The 20,384-nt window shown below is 47.1% G+C and overlaps 1 protein-coding gene across 1 annotated transcript in view; it reads left to right on the forward strand.

Annotated features, from left to right (window-relative positions):
* LOC144498494 (protein phosphatase 1H-like) overlaps window positions 1-20,384 on the forward strand; it is a 65,306-nt gene that overhangs the window by 29,782 nt on the left and 15,140 nt on the right. Inside the window, exons 5-6 of the mRNA XM_078219691.1 lie at window positions 5,319-5,437; window positions 9,488-9,551. Of these exons, the coding sequence (XP_078075817.1) occupies window positions 5,319-5,437; window positions 9,488-9,551 (183 nt within the window). The remainder of the gene's footprint in view (window positions 1-5,318; window positions 5,438-9,487; window positions 9,552-20,384) is intronic.

The raw sequence follows: 20,384 nt of genomic DNA on the forward strand, positions 1-20,384 counted from the left end.
GACAATGCTGTTTGCAAATAGGGATTCTCTATTTGCCTAGATGGCAATGAACACACTCCCAAGAATAATCTTCGGACATTGGACGTAAGGTACTGCACTATATAACAATGCAGCACGGTAGCACAGTGGTTAGCACTGCTGCCTCACAACGCCAGGGACCCGGGTTCGATTCCAGCTTGGGTCACTGTCTGTGTGGAGTTTGCACATTCTCCCCGTGTGTGCGTGGGTTTCCTCCGGGTGCTCCGGTTTCCTCCCATAGTCTGAAAAACATGCTAGTTAGGTGCCTTTACCCGAACAGGCGCCGTAGTGTGGCGATTAGGGGAATTTCACAGTAACTTTATTGCAGTTTTAATGTAAGCCTGTGACTAATATGACTAATAAATAAACTTAAAAATTAACTTAATGCAACCATGTCGCATCAAGCGTGGCTCAATTAGTAACACTCTTACCACTGATTCAGTTTCAGATAAGATGTTGAACCCAGAGCCCTGTCTGCTCCGTCAGGTGGACACAAGAGATACCTTGGCATTATTTTGAAGAAGAGCATGGGAGTTTTCCCCGGTGTCCTGATCAATATGTATCCCTCAATCAACATCACAAAAACAGCAGATTGTCTGGTCAGGGGAGCACAGCGGCACAGTGGTTAACACTGCTGCCTCACAGCGCCAGGGACCCGGGTTCGATTCCAGCCTCAGGTCACTTTCTATGTGGAGTCTGCACGTTCTCCCCATGTCTGTGTGGGTTTCCTCTGGGTGCTCCGGTTTCCTCCCACACTCCAAAGATGTGCAGGTTAGGTTCATTGGCCGTGCTAAGTTGCCCCTTAGTGTCCCAAGATATGTAGGTTAGGGGGATTACTGGGGTACGTATGTGGGGTTACAGGGATAGGGCTTGGTTAAGACGCTCTGTCAGAGAGTTGGTGGAGACTCGATGGACCAACTGGCCTCCTTCTGCTCCGTAGTGATTCTATGACCCAAGTTCGATTCCCGGCTTGGGTCACTGTCTGTGTGGAGTCTGCACGTTCTCCCCGTGTCTGCGCGGGTTTCCTCCGTGTGTTCCAGTTTCCTCCCGCAATCCAGAGATTGGGAGGGTTGGTCATGCTAAATTGCCCCTTAGTGTCCAAAGATGTGCAGGTAGGGTGAATTGGGAAATAGTCTATTTGAACACTATCCAATTGAATATTCAATTTCTGTAAATGTAATGGGACCAGCAGGAAACAAAACTCTGATCAGCCTAAATTGCACTATGGGTCAACTTAACACTCCCAACAATGAGCCACGTGGCAAAGTTACAGCTCTCAATCAATATCTGTACTTCATTCCAGCACAACTCCCCACCTGGAAGGATAGAAGCATTTATCCTCGTGTGTCAGGATAAAAATATATTTGGGCCCAGTTCCTTTGGCTGTTCGTTCAACTAAAGCCGCAATCTGTTCACTTAACAGTTAACCAGAGAAAGAAACGTCATACAAGCAAACGTGTTGGCCCCTACGTTATGACTGAAATGCACGGTATCATCCTGGTTGTTATTTTGAACTGGTTTGTTCTGGGTATAATGAAAGAAGGGCAGACTGAAAGCTAGGTGGCAGCATACTCACTTGCTACCCATTGTCGAACTCTACAGCCCAACAGAATGTTGCTGCTCTCTGACACAATCACGGAATTCAGTGCTGGATTTCTCCCTCCGCTGTCAGACAAGGAACATTTATGGCATGATTTGATCTTGATGCCATTCCTGTAGGTTTTTGTAGTGTAACGGCCACGGTTCTATGATCACAAACTTGGCAATTAAAAAAAAAATCTCATTATCCTCATATCTTTGCCTGGCCTCACGCCTCCCCATCTCTAATCCCCTCCAGCAGTGCAACCCTATGAGATCTCTGCTCACCTCTGGCGCGACCTGATTTTCGTTTTTACATTCATTTATGGGGTGTGGGCACCGTTGGCTAGACCAGCGTCTATTTCCCATTCCTAGTTGCCCTTGAGAAGGTGGTGGCAAGCTGCTTCCTTGAACCGCTGCAGTCCTGGAGGTGTCGGTCCACCCGCAATACTGTTGAGGAGGGAGTTCTGTCAATGGCAGTGCTTTCAGTTAATAAGGTCCCATCTCTGGGAATCCCCTTCGTAAACTGCTCTGCCTCTCTATCACTCTCTCCTCCTTTGAAAATATCCTTAAAGCCCGTCCTTTTGACCAAGCTTTTGGTCATCTGTCGTATTAACTTCCTTTATGTGACTAGGTGTCAAATTTTGTTTCGTAAAACTTCTGGGAGGTTTTACTGTAGTGGAGGTTATACACTAGTGGCATTTAAGGGGCAACTAGATGAATACATGAATAGGATGGGAATGGAAGGATATGGACTCCGTAAGTACTCTCAATTTTAGTTTAGGCAGGAATCATGAACTGCGCAGTCTTGGAGGACCGAAGGTTCCTGTGCTGTACCTTTCTTTGTTCTTTGAAGGAGCTGTAGAAATATAAATTGTTGTTGAAGTTTTGATTCTTTAAGAGGGCTACTGTGGCAAATTGTGAAACTGGCCAATTATGGACTGGTGGCATATGATCACCATCACCTTTCCAAGGGCAACTAGGGATGGGCAATAAATGCCAGTGACGCCCATGTCCCATGAATGAATACCGGTCGCATAGCACATGGTTCACTCAGTACCTTCTGAAATCAGCTGGAGGATAGTTTCTCCAAAGTCTAAACAATAGTGTAACAAACCCAGTCGGCTCTCACTAGAGTCTGGTGAGCCTCTTGGTGGTGGCGCAGTGGGTATTGTCGTTGGACTAGTAATCCAGAGACTCAGGATAATGCTTTGGGGACCCAGGTTCGAATCCCACCACGGTAAATGGTGAAATTTGAATTAAATACACAATCTGGAACTAAAAATATTGACCATGAAACCATCACCAATTGTTGTAAAAACCCATCTGGTTCACTAATATCCTTTAGGGAAGGAAATCTGTCATCTGTAACTGGTCTGGCCTACATGTGACTCCAGATCCACTGCAATGTGGTTGACTCTTAAATGCTCTTTGAAAGGGCCTAGCAAACCTCTCACTTCAAGGACAATTAGGGATGGGCAATAAATGCTGGCCCATCCAGTGATGCCCACATCCCATGAATGAATAAAAAAACAAGGCTTGACCTGCAGCAGCCTGACAATCATATACAGAGAATCATATCCATCATCCAGTTCTGTCATGAACATCCCTATCCACCAATATCCTGACCCACCAGAGCATGAGGAAGAATAGCATTAAGTACATTTGTAGCCTTGGATTGCATCTGGAACCCACAAAGCCTCAGCTGAGATATGCCTCGGACACGTGTTACTGTTATTTCATTGCCCCTGGGTCAATATCCTGGAATTCCCTACCTCACGTCAATGTGGCAGCATCATCACCATATGGACTGCTGTAGTTCAGGAAGAAATCCAGTTACTGCCCTTCGAGCAATTAAAGATGAACAGTAATTGGTACCTTAATGGAATCATCCAGTTGTGAATTTTACTAAAACTGAAGTAAGGTAACACTTTTTGGATGGGTAATATTTTTAGTACTTGACAATAACGAAATAGGAGTAAAGTGCAAATACATGTTAATTTTTGTTGGGGAAATCTTTGGTACATCAAGTATTTATGGTGGATTTGGGAGATGTATGCATTTTACAAGGTACAGTTGCCCTGGTTTATTAGCTAAATGCCTCAAAGTGAGATAGAAATTGATTTGTGATTATTATTCGCACCATTCTTTTACATCTACATGTACACTCAATCACGATGAGAAATGACTCATGAAACACTTTATAAATCCTTAACCCATCTCCCTGAGCAAAACACTACCTCTCTGAATGTGGCTTCTTGTAAGGCATTGGGCTAGGTAAATTGCCATCCGCTGTAAGTCAGCTGATTTTAGTATTTAATCCTTTCCTGCGTTTGGGTGACTTGCTTTAGGTTTCTCCTTCATCAGACTGAATCGAGCAATGATGAGGCTGTGACATCTTCCCGTAGGTGTAACCACGTAAACCTCTGTTTATCATGGAAATGATAACAAGCACCCAGAGCAGAGTGGAAGAAATGTGGTGGGCAGTGTGAATACGAGAACTGAAGACTCCTCAGTCTGGAAGGCGTGCTGGTTAGGGTGCATTGTCCATGCTAAATTCTCCCTCAGTGTACCCGAACAGGCGCCGGAGTGTGGCGACTAGGGGATTTTCACAGTAACTTCATTGCACTGTGAATATAAGCCTACTTGTGACACTAATAAATAAATTTTAAATAATGCTTCGAGGACAATTGTTACTGAGCCCATGTTGGTAAACCGGCGTAATTGGGTGGCAGTAATATTTTGCAACCTGCCCCGATTTTACTCTCCTCTGGAGTCACCAGAGAGGAATGTTGGGCATCTTGTAAAACCAGCTTCCGCTTGATCTCGTGGGCATCCTGCCTGGCGAGTTGGATCAAAACGATCCACTTTATGTCCGACCTGACCTGGCCTGTGACACACAGTAACTTGGACGGCATAGTGGCACAGTGGTTAGCATTGCTCTATCACAGTGCCTGGGACCCGAGTTCGATTCCCGACTTGGGTCACTGTCTGTGTGAAGTCTGCACGTCCTCCCTCTGTCTGCGTGGGTTTCCTCCGGTTTCCTCCCACAATCTGAAAGACAGGCTGGTTAGGTGCATTGACCGTGCTAAATTCTCCCTGTAAAAGAAAAAATTATTTATTATTAGTCACAAGTAAGGCTTACATTAATTAACACTGCAATTAAGTTACTGTGAAATTCCCCGAGTCTGGATCAATGCACCTAACCAGCACGTCTTTCAGACTGTGGGAGGGAACCGGAGCACCCGGAGGAAACCCACGCAAACACAGGGAGAACGTGCAGACTCTGCAGACATGGCCCAAGCCGGGAATCGAACCTGGGCCCCTGGCGCTGTGAGGCAGCAGTGCTAACCACTGTACCATATCCGAAAGGTGCCGGAGTGTGGCGACTAGGGGATTTTCACAGTAACTTCATTGCAGAGTTGATGTAAGCCTACTTGTGACACTAATAAATAAACTTAAAACCTGTCTGCAACTCACCCTAAGAGCTGGGAAGATAGGGAGTGGGATAGCTTGATCACCAGGATGATAGGGAGTGGGATAGCTTGATCTTGGTTTCAGATAAAGCTCGGCACAACATCGTGGGCCGAAGGGCCTGTTCTGTGCTGTACTGTTCTATGTTCTATGTAAGATCTCAAGAGCAAGAGTGGGTGCAGGCTAGTGGCGTTGCAATGTAAAAGCACATTTTCTCTCCCACAGCTAGTTTTCTTTTCTCCCTGCAGGCTTGTTTGCAGCCACATTTGTTGGGAAACGAATTCACCCATTTGGAATTTTCCAGGAGAGTGCAGCGCAAAGAACTTGGGAAGAGAATGCTCTTCCGTGATTTTAATATGACTGGCTGGTAAGAACATGACTCGGAAGGGAATTGAATGGGTTTTGTGAAGCCTTGCTATCTTGGATTTTTGCTGATGTATTAAATTGTTGCAGATTTACTATGAATGAAGACAATTTAATTTGAGCAAAGGCAATTTCTTAACATTCAACTGCAGGATTATTCCTTGATAAATCTCTCACTGGGGTTCAGAAACATAACAGAAATCAAATAATTTGATGTACGGAGGCAGATATAATGCAGCAATTGAATTGAGAATTCAAATTTTAAGATAACGTGAAGTGAAAAGAGGCCATGGAACCCACCAACTGCTTCATCCCAGTGTCCATGTGTGATTAGTGGTTAGTGGCACACTGGCTAGCACTGCTGCCTCACAGCGCCAGGGACCCGGGTTCAATTCCAGCCTCGGGTCACTGTGGAGTTTGCACGTTCTTCCCCCCCCGTGTCTGCGTGGGTTTCCTCCGGGTGCTCTGGTTTCCTCCCACACTCCAAAGATGTGCGGGTTAGGTTGATTGGCCATGCTAAATTGACCCTAGTGTTAGGGGGATTAGCAGGGTAACTGTGAGGGGTGATGGGAATAGGGCCTGGATGGGATTGTGGTTGGTGCAGACTCGATGGGCTGAATGGCCTCTTTCTGCACTGTAGGGATTCTATGATTGTTCCTCCAGGGACAAACTCTACCCTTATCATCTAACTATCGCCCACTGTTAGCAACACCACAGGGCAAATGTTCTCCTGACAGCTCTGTGCTATTCATGTGTGTGACTCCTACAACTTGCAGTCCGTTCATTTGAATGGACATACAATCGTGGGGAGCGCATACTTGAATTCCTGGTGTATGTGTGGTCAGCGGGAGTACAAATTCACCCCTTTTCTCCCTCGCTCTGCTGAAAGTGTCACAAAACACAAGACAGTGATAGCCATTACTTGAGCCGCATAATTAAAGATCATCGCTCCCGGTTAAACGTGATTCTGTTTGTCTTTTGACAATATAAAAAGGGTTAGCTTCTTCACAGTAAAGAGTTAGCAGAACTGCCCACGTTTGATGAGGTGCTTCAGTGCGAATGATGCTATTGTGACCTGCGTACAACCATCTACACTGCCAGCAGATTTAAATCTGTGTTTCCACTTAAAATATCCACTTATACTTATTCTGTAAATCCCACACAGTCTATTACACCCACGGACACAGATGCTAGGAGGAAGAGTTGAAATAAATGGGACTTCACTGGGAAATATAACCCGAGTTGTGGATCAGGAGGTCACATCCAACTTGCTAATGGATTTCAGTTTCAATGCAACCCCCACTCTTCCCCCGCCCCCCCCATACATAAAAACACACACACACACGCAAATTGTACCACATATTGTGGGTTCTTTTGAAGCATATTAGCTTGGTACGGCTCCGGCTCTGCCCAAGACCGCAAGAAACTTCAAAAGGTCGTGAATGTAGCCCAATCCATCACGCAAACCAGCCTCCCATCCGTTGACTCTGTCTACACTTCCCATGCCTCGGAAAAGCAGCCAGCGTAGTCAAAGACTCCACACACCCTGGACATTCTATCTTCCACCTTCTTCCGTCGGGAAAAAGATACAAAAGTCTGAGGACACATACTAACCGACTCGAGAACAGTTTCTTCCCTGCTGCCATCAGAGTTGATCTTTCTCTACACCCTAGCTATGACTGTAACGCTACGTTCTGCACTCTCTCCTTTCCTTCTCTCTGAATGGTATGCTTTGTCTGCATAGCACACAAGAAACAATACTTTTCACTGTATACTAACACATGTGGCAATAATAAATCAAATCAAATCAAAGTCATGGCACAAGACTCCAGGTCACACAACTTGACATTGCTTTCAGGTAGAAAATTATTTTCCACAAGTAGTTTAGACAGGAGGGTACAAGCTATGTTTGTTATCTGAATGGGTGAATACGTACTTGATGCTACACCAGACCAGGAACATTTCACATTCAATCATTGATTAGCACTGAGTTAGCTAATTTCAGCTAGACCAGGATCAGGCCGCGACCAGCTGCCCCAGTTGAGGATTGTCAGATCAGTCATCATCTCGCTGAATGGCAGAGCAGATTTGATGGGCCGAAAGGCCTACTTCAACCCTGACACCTTATGGCCTTGTGGTGTGCTGTTCAGTGATGTACTTGGAATGGAATATCGGGGACATGGGCTGGGAGAACAGGTTGCTCCTGACTGTGATCGACCCATCATTAAAGTGGATGGCACGATGGCACCGTGGTTAGCACTGCTGCTTCACAGCGCCAGGGACCCGGGTTCAATTCCCGGCCTGGGTCACTGTCGGTATGGAGTTCGCACGTTCTCCCCGTGTCTGCATGGGTTTCCTCCGGGTGCTCCGGTTTCCTCCCACAGTCTGAAAGATGTGCTGGTTAGGCTGCATTGACCTGAACAGGCGCCGGAGTGTGGCGACTAGGGGAATTTCACAGTAACTTCATTGCAGTGTTAATGTAAGCCTTAATTGTGACTAATAAATAAACTTTAAAGCAGCGTGCCAACAATCACTGTCTGGACTGTCACGCGAAGATTGGCATGAGGTACCGGAGGACGACTGGCCCCTGTGCGGCCACATCCTGAGAAGAAATGTGTACGGCTCAGATCGTTCAGCGACGGAGAAGTCTACATCCCCCACAATGTTTGCGGAACTTGCCATCTCCCAGCAGATCTGCTCACGTTTCCATGCCCCAGACATCTAATTTCCCAAGCCTGGATGTATAATTTTAATTTAACTGTGAGTGGCAGCTACATCAGTGGATATGATTAGAGGTGTTGCATTACAATGCAGGAAGAGGTATAATTATTTCATTCTCCAAATAACAAAAGCAGTGCTGCACATGGTTTGAATCATCGCAGCGTATTGCACAACTCAATAACTTTCACAGCTGTGATTTAGTATTGCTTCGTGTGTGCTAAGCCATGTTTATAGGTAGATTTATTTTTTTTTAAAAAGCCTTTCTAACAGCTCGTGCAAAGCGATGAGGCATGCGCGAGGCACACAAACGAGAGTCCAATGCACGTAATGAGAGTCTTTACACGTTGGAAGAGGCGAAAGGCAGCAAAAGCTGGAGCCAAGCGTGGATTGTTAGCGCCGATGATAGATTATACTCTGCTGCATGCAAATGCTGGATGTCTCGATATATTGCACGGACCATGAGGAGCGGCAGGGGACCTGACCCAAGCTGTGCAGCATGTCTGACAGTGATGAATGACTGCTGCTGAGTCTACAGTCGTGTGTGCGTGCAGGGGGGGGGGGGGGGGACGACACACAAGGGGGAAACAAACAGAACAATCCTCCAATAAAACATTCCCTGATCTTCATTTATCCTTGCACCGGAACATTTGGCTGTTGTATCTTTTCATTCCTTGTCTGCAAAAACCAAACAGATTTTCAGTCAGACCTTTTACCAATGTTCAGATTGACTGTGCGGACAATGAGATCTAATTTTTGATTTGATTTATTATCGTCACATGTATTGGGATACAGTGAAAGGTATTATTTCCTGCGAGCTATACAGACAAAGCAAACCGTTCATAGAGCACATAGGGGAGAAGGAAAGGCGAGGGTGCAGAATATAGAATGCAGTTTTGTTTTGGTGGTTGTTGGGATGGTGCGGGACGCGGGGTGGCAATGGGGGAAGGGAAGGGAAAGACTATCTGATTGTGTCCTTTATCACTTTGTGCACAGGTACTCCCAGGGCTTTCTGGAAGCAGGCAATTTGCTTTAAAAGCTGCTGTCTCCTTTCGATCGCAGACAAAATCTGATCCTCTGCTTCTAACCGCTGCTTGCAGGAATAATTGCTCTGTCTCTCGTATCCATTTAAGACGGGACGCTTGAGAAAATTAGGTTGACACATTCTGTGCCGTGCACAGCCCCTCGTCCCCGGGGGACTTGACATGGCCATAAATCAGGTCCTGTCATCTGATGCTGGGGGAGATTGAAGGGGTTGTGGAAGGGGGGGAGGTGGGGAGAGTGTGTCAGTAAATCTACTGTGTTGATGGAAGTTCTTTTCTCTTTATTACAACAGGGCATACAAAGTCATAGAGGAAGATGACCTAAAATTTCCCCTGGTCTATGGGGAGGGCAAGAAGGTAGGTTGTTACGCTGCATATAACGAGGAATGCTTTGCATTTCTGTCAGCCTAAACGGTGCTAAGATTAAGATCGGAGGTGTTTCTCGCACTGTGGCAGTCAAGTGTACACAACCACCCCCACCCCCCCTCCCCCCTACAGTGGCCCTGAAAATGCACTGCTCTTTTCTGCTGAAATGACTTGTCAAGCTATGGAAGGTAATTATTTCCAAGAGTTGCACAGCAATGATGTATGCGAGGCACATCATGGACCTGGACTTGCTTTCAATCACAGGCTTGTGCTCAATGAATTTACCCTGCCACATTTTTCAAACTAATACATTGTTTAGCGTTCACCCCTTCTCGGCTAGAACATCCACGGCTGATTGGCTAATTTCCATTTCTCTCCTTGGGGTTTTTTTTTTAACAATTTCTTCTCCTTTTGTTTGCTGATTTTTTGTTTTCCCCCCTTGCTTTCTTCTCGACCTTTCTTCTGCATTGCAATATTTTTTTTTCTGTTCATTTTCTCCTTTTCCAGCCTGGTCTTTTGCGAAGCCGGTTCCAGTGGCAAAAGGCTTTGATAACCAGAGGACAAGTTTAACAGAAGGACCCAAGGTGACTCAGAACTGAGGATGGGGGGTCAGTTTACAGGGCCTTGAGCAGAGAGTAAGGGAGTGGGACTCATGGATAGGTCTACCAAAGGGCCAATGCCAACCCAATCTGGGAAATTCCTCGCCAATTCTCCCCCGTATGATCAAAACTAGCCTTGGTGATCACCATTAATTCTTCTCCTTGGTAGCTGTGCTGATACTCGGTTCCATATCGTGCGGTTTCTTTGGTTAACTATTTTCCTGCTTTTCCTGCCTAAGTGTCCCCATTTTTCTTTACCCCTCTTACGGAGATGTAATTATTAAAAATCTTCAGTCTCTGCTCATGAACAATTCAAGCTCCGTTGAGGTGGTGGCATTGCGGTATTGTCACTGGACTGTGCACTGGGGAAGCGGGTTTAAATCCCACCTCGGGGGAGTTGATTTCAAAAAGCAATTATAGTTTCCGGTGCCGATATGATGGGCAGAAGGGTCTCTTCCTGTGCTGTATGACTCTGTGGGCGGGATTTTCAGGCCGCGCTCGCCCCCAAACCGGAAAATCCAGCCCAAGGTCAATGGACCTTTGCATGGTCCCTTCCCCCCCACCCCCACCCCGACCCCAGCCACTGTGATTCCCGAGGTGGGCAGGGAGGGAAAACGTCTCCCCCCATGAATCTAACACCAATAACCACTCTAGCACCTCTGACCATAACATTGTATAAACATCTAGTGATGATAATGAAATAAAAACCGAGGCTGGATTCTCCGAACTCGCCCACGGCTGGGATTCTCCAGTCCCGCTGCAGTGAATGAAGATTTGGCTGAGCATCAAATTCTCCGTTCTCGCTGGCAGCAGGGTGTGCGAGACTGGAGAATTCCAACCAGAAAATGCTGGATAGGATTTGCATGATGATACTGGTTGGCTTGTAAAAATGTTTTTTAAAAATTGTCGACTTTAGTTCGCTGAAAGAAAACATTTATTTCTAATAGAAAAGCGAAATATTGCGAATACTGGAAATCCTCAAAAAAAAGTTGACATTTTCTTTTGGTAACAGTTTTCTTGCTGGTGACTCTACTTTTCCTGCCCCCCATCCATCCCTTTTTCTTTACTCTTCATGAAGCCTAGCCAAACGTTCATGCAGATGGCACGGTAGCACAGTGGTTAGCACTGCTGCCTCACAGCGCCAGGGACCCAGGTTCGATTTCTGGCTTGTGTCGATGTATGTGTGGAGTTTGCACGTTCTCCCCGTGTCTGTGTGGGTTTCCTCCGGGTGCTCTGGTTTCCTCCCACAGTTTGAAAGACGTGCTGCTTAGGTGCATTGACCTGAACAAGCGCCGGACTGTGGCAACTAGGGGAATTTCACAGTAACTCCATTGCAGTGTTAATGTCAGCCTGACTTGTGACCAATAAATAAACTTTAACTTTAGATAAATTGAGTGAAATGCTCCCAGTGTTTGGTAAGTTGTGATGTCGTCACAATTCCGTTAGCACAGCACATTAGAATAATAGAAACATAGAAAAACTACAGCACAAACAGGCCCTTCGGCCCACAAGTTGTGCCGAACACATCCCTACCTTCTATACCTATCTATAACCCTCCATCCTATTACGCTCCATGTACTCATCCAGGAGTCTCGTAAAATACCCTATTGAGTTCGCCTCTACCACCACTGACGGCAGCCGATTCCACTCGCCCACCACCCTCTGTGTGAAAAACTTACCCCTAACATCTCCCCTGTACCTACCCCCCAGCACCCTAAACCTGTGTCCTCTCGTAGCAGACATTTCCACCCTGGGAAAAAGCCTCTGAGAGTCCACCCGATCTATGCCTCTCAACATCTTATAGACCTCTATTAGGTCTCCTCTCATCCTTCGTCTCTCCAAGGAGAAAAGACCGAGCTCCCTCAGCCTATCCTCATAAGGCATGCCACTCAATCCAGGCAACATCCTTGTAAATCTCCTCTGCACCCTTTCAATCTTTTCCACATCCACGTCCTTCCTATAGTGAGGCGACCAGAACTGAGCACAGTACTCCAAGTGGGGTCTGACGAGGGTCTTATATAGCTGCATCATTATCCCTGGACTCCTAAACTCAATCCCTCGATTGATAAAGGCCAGCACACCATACGCCTTCTTAACCACCTCCTCCACCTGCGGGGCCGATTTCAGAGTCCTATGGACCCGGACCCCAAGGTCTTAGACTCTACCGTACTAAGAGTCTTTCCCTTTATATTGTACTCCTTCATCCCATTTGACCTACCAAAATGGACCACGACGCATTTATCTGGGTTGAAGTCCATCTGCCACTTGTCCGCCCAGTCTTGCATCCTATCTATGTCCCTCTGTAACTTCTGACATTCCTCCAGACTACCCACAACCCCACCAACCTTCGTGTCATCGGCAAACTTACCAACCCATCCCTCCGCTTCCTCATCCAGGTCATTTATGAAAATGACGAACAGCAAGGGTCCCAGAACAGATCCCTGGGGCACACCACTGGTGACCGACCTCCATTTAGAAAAAGACCCATCTATACCCACTCTCTGCCTCCTTTGGGCAAGCCAGTTCTGGATCCACTGGGCAGCAGCCCCTTGGGTCCCATGCCCTCTCACTTTTTCTAGAAGCCTTGCATGGGGGACCTTATGGAACACCTTGCTAAAATCCATATAAACCACATCTACCGCCTTCCCTTCGTCAATGTGTTTAGTCACATTTTCGAAGAACTCCACCAGGCTCGTAAGGCACGATCTGCCCTTGACAAAGCCATGCTGAGTATTCTTGAGCATACTAAACCTCTCTAAATGCCCATATATCCTGTCCCTCAGGATCTTCTCCATCAGTTTACCAACCACTGAGGTTAGACTCACCGGTCGGTAATTACCTGGGCTATCCCTATTCCCCTTCTTGAAAATAGGAACCACATCCCTAATCCTCCGGCACCTCTCCCGTCTCTATCGACGACGCAAAGATCATCGCCAGAGGCTCTCTGCAATCTCTTCCCTCGCCTCCCACAGTAACCTGGGGTACATCCCATCTGGACCCAGCGACTTATCTATCTTGATGCCATTCAAAGATTCCAGCACAACCTCTTTGTTAAAGTCCACATACTCAATCCTTTCAGTCCACCGCACACCCGCAGTACATCCACCCAGGTCCTTCTCCTCTGTGAAAACCGAGGCAAAATACTCATTGAGCACCTCTGCCATTTCTACTGGTTCCGTACAGACTTTCCCGCCTTCACCTTTTATAGGCCCTATTCCGTCACGTCTCATCCTTTTACTCTTCACATATTTATAGAACGTCTTAGGGTTCTCCTTAATCCTACCTGCTAGGGCCTTCTCGTGACCCCTTCTGGCTCTCCTAATTTCCTTCTTTAGTCCCTTCCTACAAGCCGTATACTCTTCTAAATCCCTATCTTCGCCAAGCTCTCTGAGCCTTTTGTACGCTTTCCTTTTCTTCTCGACTAGGTCCCGCACAGCTTTCGTGCACCACGGTTCCTTTAACCGACCAACACCTCCCTGTCTGCTCGGAACGTTGTCCTGTAGAACTCTAGATAGACATTCCTTGAAAAACTGCCACCTCTCTTCAGTACATTTCCCCGAGAATACCTCCTTCCAATTTACTCCTCTAATTTGCTGTCTAATGTCTTCATATTTCCCCTTACTCCACATAAACACTTTCCTAGCTTGCCTGATCCTCTCTTTTTCCAATGCAAGCCTAAAGGAGATAGAGTTATGATCGCTATCCCCAAGATGCTCTCCCACTGAGAGATCTGACACCTGTCCAGGTTCATTGGTCAGTATCAGATCAAGTACAGCCTCTCCTCTTGTAGGCTTGTCCACATGCTGTGTCAGGAAACCCTCCTGAACAGACCTAACGACTCTTCCCTATCCAATCCCCTTACTCTACGGATATTCCAATCTATGTTTGGGAAATTAAAGTCTCCCATCACAACAACTCTGCTATTACTGCATTTCTCCAGGATCTGTTTCCCTATCTGCTCCTCCACCTCCCTGATACTATTGGGCGGCCTATAGAAAACTCCCAGCAAAGTGACCGGCCCCTTCCCACTCTGAACTTCCACCCACAGAGACTCTGTGGACAATCCCTCCACAGCATACACCTTCTCTACAGCTGTGACACTATCCCTGATCAGCAATGCCACTCCACCCACTCTCTTGCCTCCCTCCCTGTCCTTCCTGAAACATCTGAATCCTGGCACCTGGAGTATCCAGTCCTGTCCCTGAGACATCCAAGTCTCCGTAATGGTCACCACATCATACTTCCAGGCATCGATCCATGCTCTGAGCTCATCCCCTTTATTCACTATATTCCTGGCATTAAAGTAAACACATCTCAATCCTTTGGTCTGAGCTCTCCCCTTCTCTATTCCCTGTCCACCCGCCCTCTTGCACTGCCTATAACCCTTCTCTGTTTGCGAGCTACCTTCCTCACTCTCAGTCACCTCATTTTGACCCCTCCCCCCAACCTATCTAGTTTAAACTCTTCCCAGTAGCCTTAGCCATCCTTCCTGCCAGGATATTGGTCCCCCTGGGATTCAAGTGCCACCCGTTTTTTGTGTACAGGTCACACCTGCCCCTAAAGAGGTCCCAATGGTCCAGGAATCTGAATCCCTGCCCCCTGCACCAGTCCCTCAGCCACACATTCATCCTCCACCTCACTCCATTCCTGTCCTCACCTTCCCGTGGCACAGGCAGCAATCCTGAGATTGCTACCTTTGCTTTCCTCCTTCTCAGCTGTCTCCCTAATTCCCTATACTCTCTTTTCATGACCCCTTCCCCCTTCCTACCCACATCAGCGGTACCAATATGTACCGCTACCTCCGGCTCCTCTCCCTCCCACCTCAGGATTTCTGGGACTCGCCCAGCGACATCCTGGATCCCAGCCCCAGGGAGGCAGACCACCATGCGAGACTCCCGTCTGCCTCCGCAAAATCGCCTGTCCGTCCCCCTGACTGTCGAGTCCCCGATTAATACCGCCTTCCTCCTCTTTTCTTTCGCCCTCTGAGTTACAGGGCCGGACTCCACCCCGGAGACATGGCCAATGCTGCTTCCCCCAGATGGGCTGTCTTCCCCAACAGTACTCAGGCAGGAGTACTTGTTGTGTAGGGGCACATCCACCAGGGTGCTCTCAATCACCCGAGCTTTACCCTTCCTGGCCGTCACACACTTGGCCTCCTCCCGTGGCCCTGGTGTGACCACCTGATGATAGCTCTTGTCTATCACCACCTCATTCTCCCTTAACAGCCTAAGATCCTCGAGCTGCTGTTCCAGCTCCCTAACACGGGCCCTCAGGAACCGCAGCTCGACACACCCCTCACAGATGTGGATGTCCAGGAGGCCAGGTGCCTCCAGGACCTCCCACATACTGCACTGTGAACAACACACTGGCTTAACACTCATATTTCACCCTTTCTACCAAGGTACACAGAGAAAAGTAAATTAGAAATAAAAAAAAGAAACTCGCCCCTGCTCGCCCTTCCCCCGAAGCCCTGTGAGCCAAAGCCCTTACAGCTCACACTCTACTCCCTGTTCACTCCCCTGCCCGCTCCCGACGCTGCCCGCTCAAAAGTGTGGCCTGCTTTTAAACCCTCCAAAAACCTTCCCAGGCTTCTCCTGGGCCTACTTCCTGTTTTGGATAAAAACAGGACCTATAGTTTCAAAGAAAAGGAAGAAAGTCTCAAGACTCTGTGCAGGGAGCCTTATTTTGTATGTACTCGAGAGATCACAAATAAAACATTCTCAAAAAAGTCAGTCCCGTCACAGAAAATTCACTTTGCTGTGATCTGATCCATATATCTCAGCGTTGTAAAAAATGAATGAGAGATTGTTGCTCTAAATGATTCTTGAAAGTCACCTCGTGACACCACTTTCAATTGTTGGGTAAGTATTGGAACTCATTAATATTCAAAGGCCCACTGATTGAAAATTTGCAAGATGTGAAATGTTCAGTGTGTCTAGTTCAGGATGAGTGCACTTTGCTGTGGGATTCTGGAAGGTCAGTGGTGATGTACACAAAGCGTGTCCCGACCACTCCAGAGACTTGAGCACAAAATCCAGGCTGACACTCCAATGCATTACCAAGGAGGCACTGTGCTGTTAGGAGGTTCACTAGACTAATTCCAGGAAAGGGTGGGTTGTCTTCGGAGGAAAGGTTGGAGAGATTTCCCGCCCCGCCCGCCACGGGAATCGTAGCGGGCAGGGCGCGGACCATGCAATGGTCTGTTGACCTCAGGCGGGATTTTGGGGCGAATGCGGTCGGAGGACCCCGCCCCAGGTTTGTATCCACTAGAATTTAGAAGAGTAAGAGGCGATTTAATCAAAACTTTTAAGAGCCTGAGGGGTAGTGACAGGGTGGATGTGGAGAGATGTTTCCTCTCTGTGAAGAATCTAGAACGAGGGGGTCAATGTTTAAAAATAAGTGGTCACTCATTTAAGACAGAAATGAGAAGTGTTTTCTCTCTCAGGCTCATGAGTCTCTGGAACTCTTCCTTAAAAGTGGAAGCAGAGTCTTTGCGTATGCTTAAGGCAGAGCTAGATAGATTCTTGGTTTAACAAGGGGTTGGAAGGTTATCGGGTGTAGGCAGGATGTGAGGTTGAAGTTACGATCAGATCAGCCATGATCTTATTGAGTGGGGGAGGGGCTGAGTGGCCTCAGTTTTAAAGTTTATTTATTAGCATCACAAGTGGGCTTACATTAACACTACAATGAAGTTGCTGTGAAAAATCCTCTAGTTGCCACACTCCAGCGTCTGTTCGGTTACACTGAGGGAGAATTTAGCATGGCCAATGCACCTAACAGCCCATCTTTTGGACAAAAGCAAATTGCTGCGGATGCTGGAATCTGAAACCAAAAACAAATTGCTGGAAAATCTCAGCGGGTCTGGCAGCATCTGTAAGGAGAGAAAAGAGCTGATGTTTCAAGTCCAGGTGACCCTTTGTCAAAGCTAAAAGGCATAGAAAATGGGAGATATTTATACTGTAGGGTGAGGGAATGAGGGGCATCTTGACAAATACATGAATAGGAAGGGAATAGAGGGATATGGTCCCCGTACGGGTTTTAGTTCAGTCGGGTAGCATGGTTGTTGGAGGCTTTGAGGGCCTGTTCCTGTGCTATAATTTTCTTTGTTTTCAAGTGTAAAGGGGACAGTATCTACGTGCTTATAATTATAGGTGCAGTATTTACATTTTCCAAAGCATACTTTCATGCAATCATTAGCTTCAAGTCAATTACGTAATCTGATGGCTCCTTATGTAAACAGGGTGACTCAGTAGGGAATCTCAGTGTAAAATGCAGGTGAGTCATTTGAAAACCAGCACATAATTTACTCAGAACCTCAGAAAAAACTAGATGATTTGCACAACATTAGAAAAAGCTTCGATTTTTCAGCAGTGAAGTGAAATAGCTAGATGCAGGCAAGGTAAAAGAAAGACTTACATTGATCGGACGCCTTTCACAGCATTGGGATGTCCCAAAACACTTCAGAGCCAATTGAGTAGTTTTTGAAGTGTGGCCATTGTTAGAATACAGGAAACATGGCAGCCAAATTAACAGTAAGGAGTCTCACAACACCAGGTTAAAGTCCAACAGGTTTATTTGGTAGCAAATACCATAAGCTTTCGGAGCACAGCTCCTTCGTCAGATGGAGTGGATATCTGTTCTCCAGTTAAGCCAAATTAACCACAGCAATGTGATAAAGACCAGATAATGCTCCCATGTACCTGCTGAATCTGAATGGACTGGAGCTAGAATTCTCTCCTTCCACACCTCTTCTATCACACTATCCCTTCCCCACCCCCTTTTACACTTGTGTAATCAATGAACAGCTGAGTAAATTCTGACGTGAGGTGGAGTATTCACCATTTGAAAACCCATTTACGGGGAGATGGTGGTAACATTCAAAGTGTACTGAGGCAGCAGGCGAATTTGGCCACGAGATCCGTCAAAATGCCCTGGGGAAAGTTCAAATCATGGGAGCTACCAATCCAAGAAAAGGTGCCCCCGTAAATTAAGTGACAGATTCTGTAAGGGGCTGCGCCTCCATTCACAGACTGTTTCCCTCCTGCATTTCTCTACTGCCACCTACATTTTTTGATTTGATTTATTGTCACATTTATTAGTATACAGTGAAAAGTATTGTTTCTACATCCCATGATTTTTTAAAATTCTACACTCCTGGGGTAGCAGTGGCATCAACCTCACTCTTATCGCTTGGTCACAGCAGTGTGACACGTGCATGCTGGATACAATGGCCCAGAAATTCTGTTCCCCATGGGGCCGTGTTCTGGAGATGACTCTCAAGATATGCTGGGGAACCTCTCTGCAAATCCCCTGGCAAAGATTGCACAGGAATTGCCCGAGAAGTTTAAACTTCTAATGGGCTTTTACCCTGTACTTGGAAACATCAATACTGTGAATTAAATCGGAGACTTTGCATGGTTCCAGCTCTCTTAGCAGAATAGTTTACCAGGAAAATGTAGAAAGATTAACACCACTTCTAACTCCTGTGTAACTGTGGTACTCACCCACTCCTACAATTCCCTGTCAGCTCCCTGACTAACCCTCTCCCTACCCCACATCCTGACTCTGATATCAGGTAGGCAGAAAAGTGCGAAGTGGAATTCAACCCAGACAGAAGTGAGATGATGCATTTGGAGAAGTCAAACAAGGCAAAGGATTGTACAATAAATCATAGAATCCCTACAGTGCAGAAGGAGGCCATTCAGCCCATCGAGTCTGCACTAACCACAGTCCCTAGCCCCTTCATCATCATAGAATCATCATAGAAACCCTACAGAACTGAAAGAGGCCATTCGGCCCATCGAGTCTGCACCGACCACAATCCCACCCAGGCCCTACCCCCGTATCCCTACATATTTACCGACTAATCCCTCTAACCTACGCATCTCAGGACACTAAGGGCAATTTTAGCATGGCCAATCAACCTAACCCGCACATCTTTGGACTGTGGGAGGAAACCGGAGCACCCGGAGGAAACCCACGCAGACACGAGGAGAATGTGCAAACTCCACACAGACAGTGACTCAAGACGGGAATCGAACCCAGGTCCCTGGAGCTGTGAAGCAGCAGTGCTAACCACTGTGCTACCGTAACGCCCTAACCCCACGTATTTACCCTGCAAGTCCCCCTGACATTATGGGTCAATTTAGCATGGCCAATCCATCTAACCCGCACATATTTGGACTGTGGGAGGAAACCAGAGCACCTGGAGGAAGCCCATGCAGACACGGGAAGAACGTGCAAACTCCACACAGTCATCTGAGGCCAGAATTGAACCCTGGTCCCTGGCGCTGTGAGGCAACAGAGCTAACCACTGTGCCACCGTGCTGCCGGAGGATACTGGGAGGTGTAGAGGATACGAGAGACCTTGGAGTGAATGTCCACAGATCCCTGGCTGTGGTGGGTTAGGTTACTAAGGTGGCTACGGAGGCATATTCCATTCATTAGCTGAGGAATGGAATACGAGAGCAGGGAAGTTAGTTTTAGCTAGGTCACAATATGAGTACTGAGTGCAGTTCTGGTCACCTCATTACAGAAAGAATGTAATTGCATCAGAGGAGGTACAGAGGAGATTCACGGGGATGTTGCCAGGACTGGATAATTACAGCTGTGAGGAGAGATTGGATTGGCTGCGGTCATTGTCCTTGGAACAAAGGAGGCTGAGAATTGATTTAATTAAGGTGTACAAAATTGTGAGGGTCCTGGATAAAGTGGATAAGAATGGCCTATTCACTCTAGCAGAGAGGTCAGTGACAAGGGCATAGATGACAAGCGATTGGTAGAAAGTTAGGAAAATATTTTTCACCTAGAGGGTTGTGGGGGGTCTCGAACCCACTGCCTGAAAGGGTAGTTGAGGCAGAAAACTTCAACTCATTTCAAAGGTATTTCATTTTTCAGCTGGCATGGACACTGGGCTAAGTGACCTCTTTCTGTCTCGTAAACTTTCTATGATTCAATACCCAAGTCCCCCCCAACTACCCTTCCCAAGCAGCCAACTATCCTCCAGACTCGCCCTGTCCCACACCCCCCCCCCCAACAGCTAAACCACCCCCAATATCCCCCAACCAACATCCCCACAGCCCCAACTAACCCAAGCCCCGACTACCCTTCCAACCACCCAACCGACTAGCTAAGGTACCCCCCCACCCCTCCTCCCCCCGGTCCACTTACATTATACACTTAATCATCTCCCTGGCTTCTCAAAATGGCTGGCACCTTGAGACTT

The sequence above is a fragment of the Mustelus asterias genome, chromosome 9, assembly GCF_964213995.1.
Source record: "Mustelus asterias chromosome 9, sMusAst1.hap1.1, whole genome shotgun sequence".
NCBI classification, from domain to species: Eukaryota; Metazoa; Chordata; class Chondrichthyes; order Carcharhiniformes; family Triakidae; genus Mustelus; species Mustelus asterias.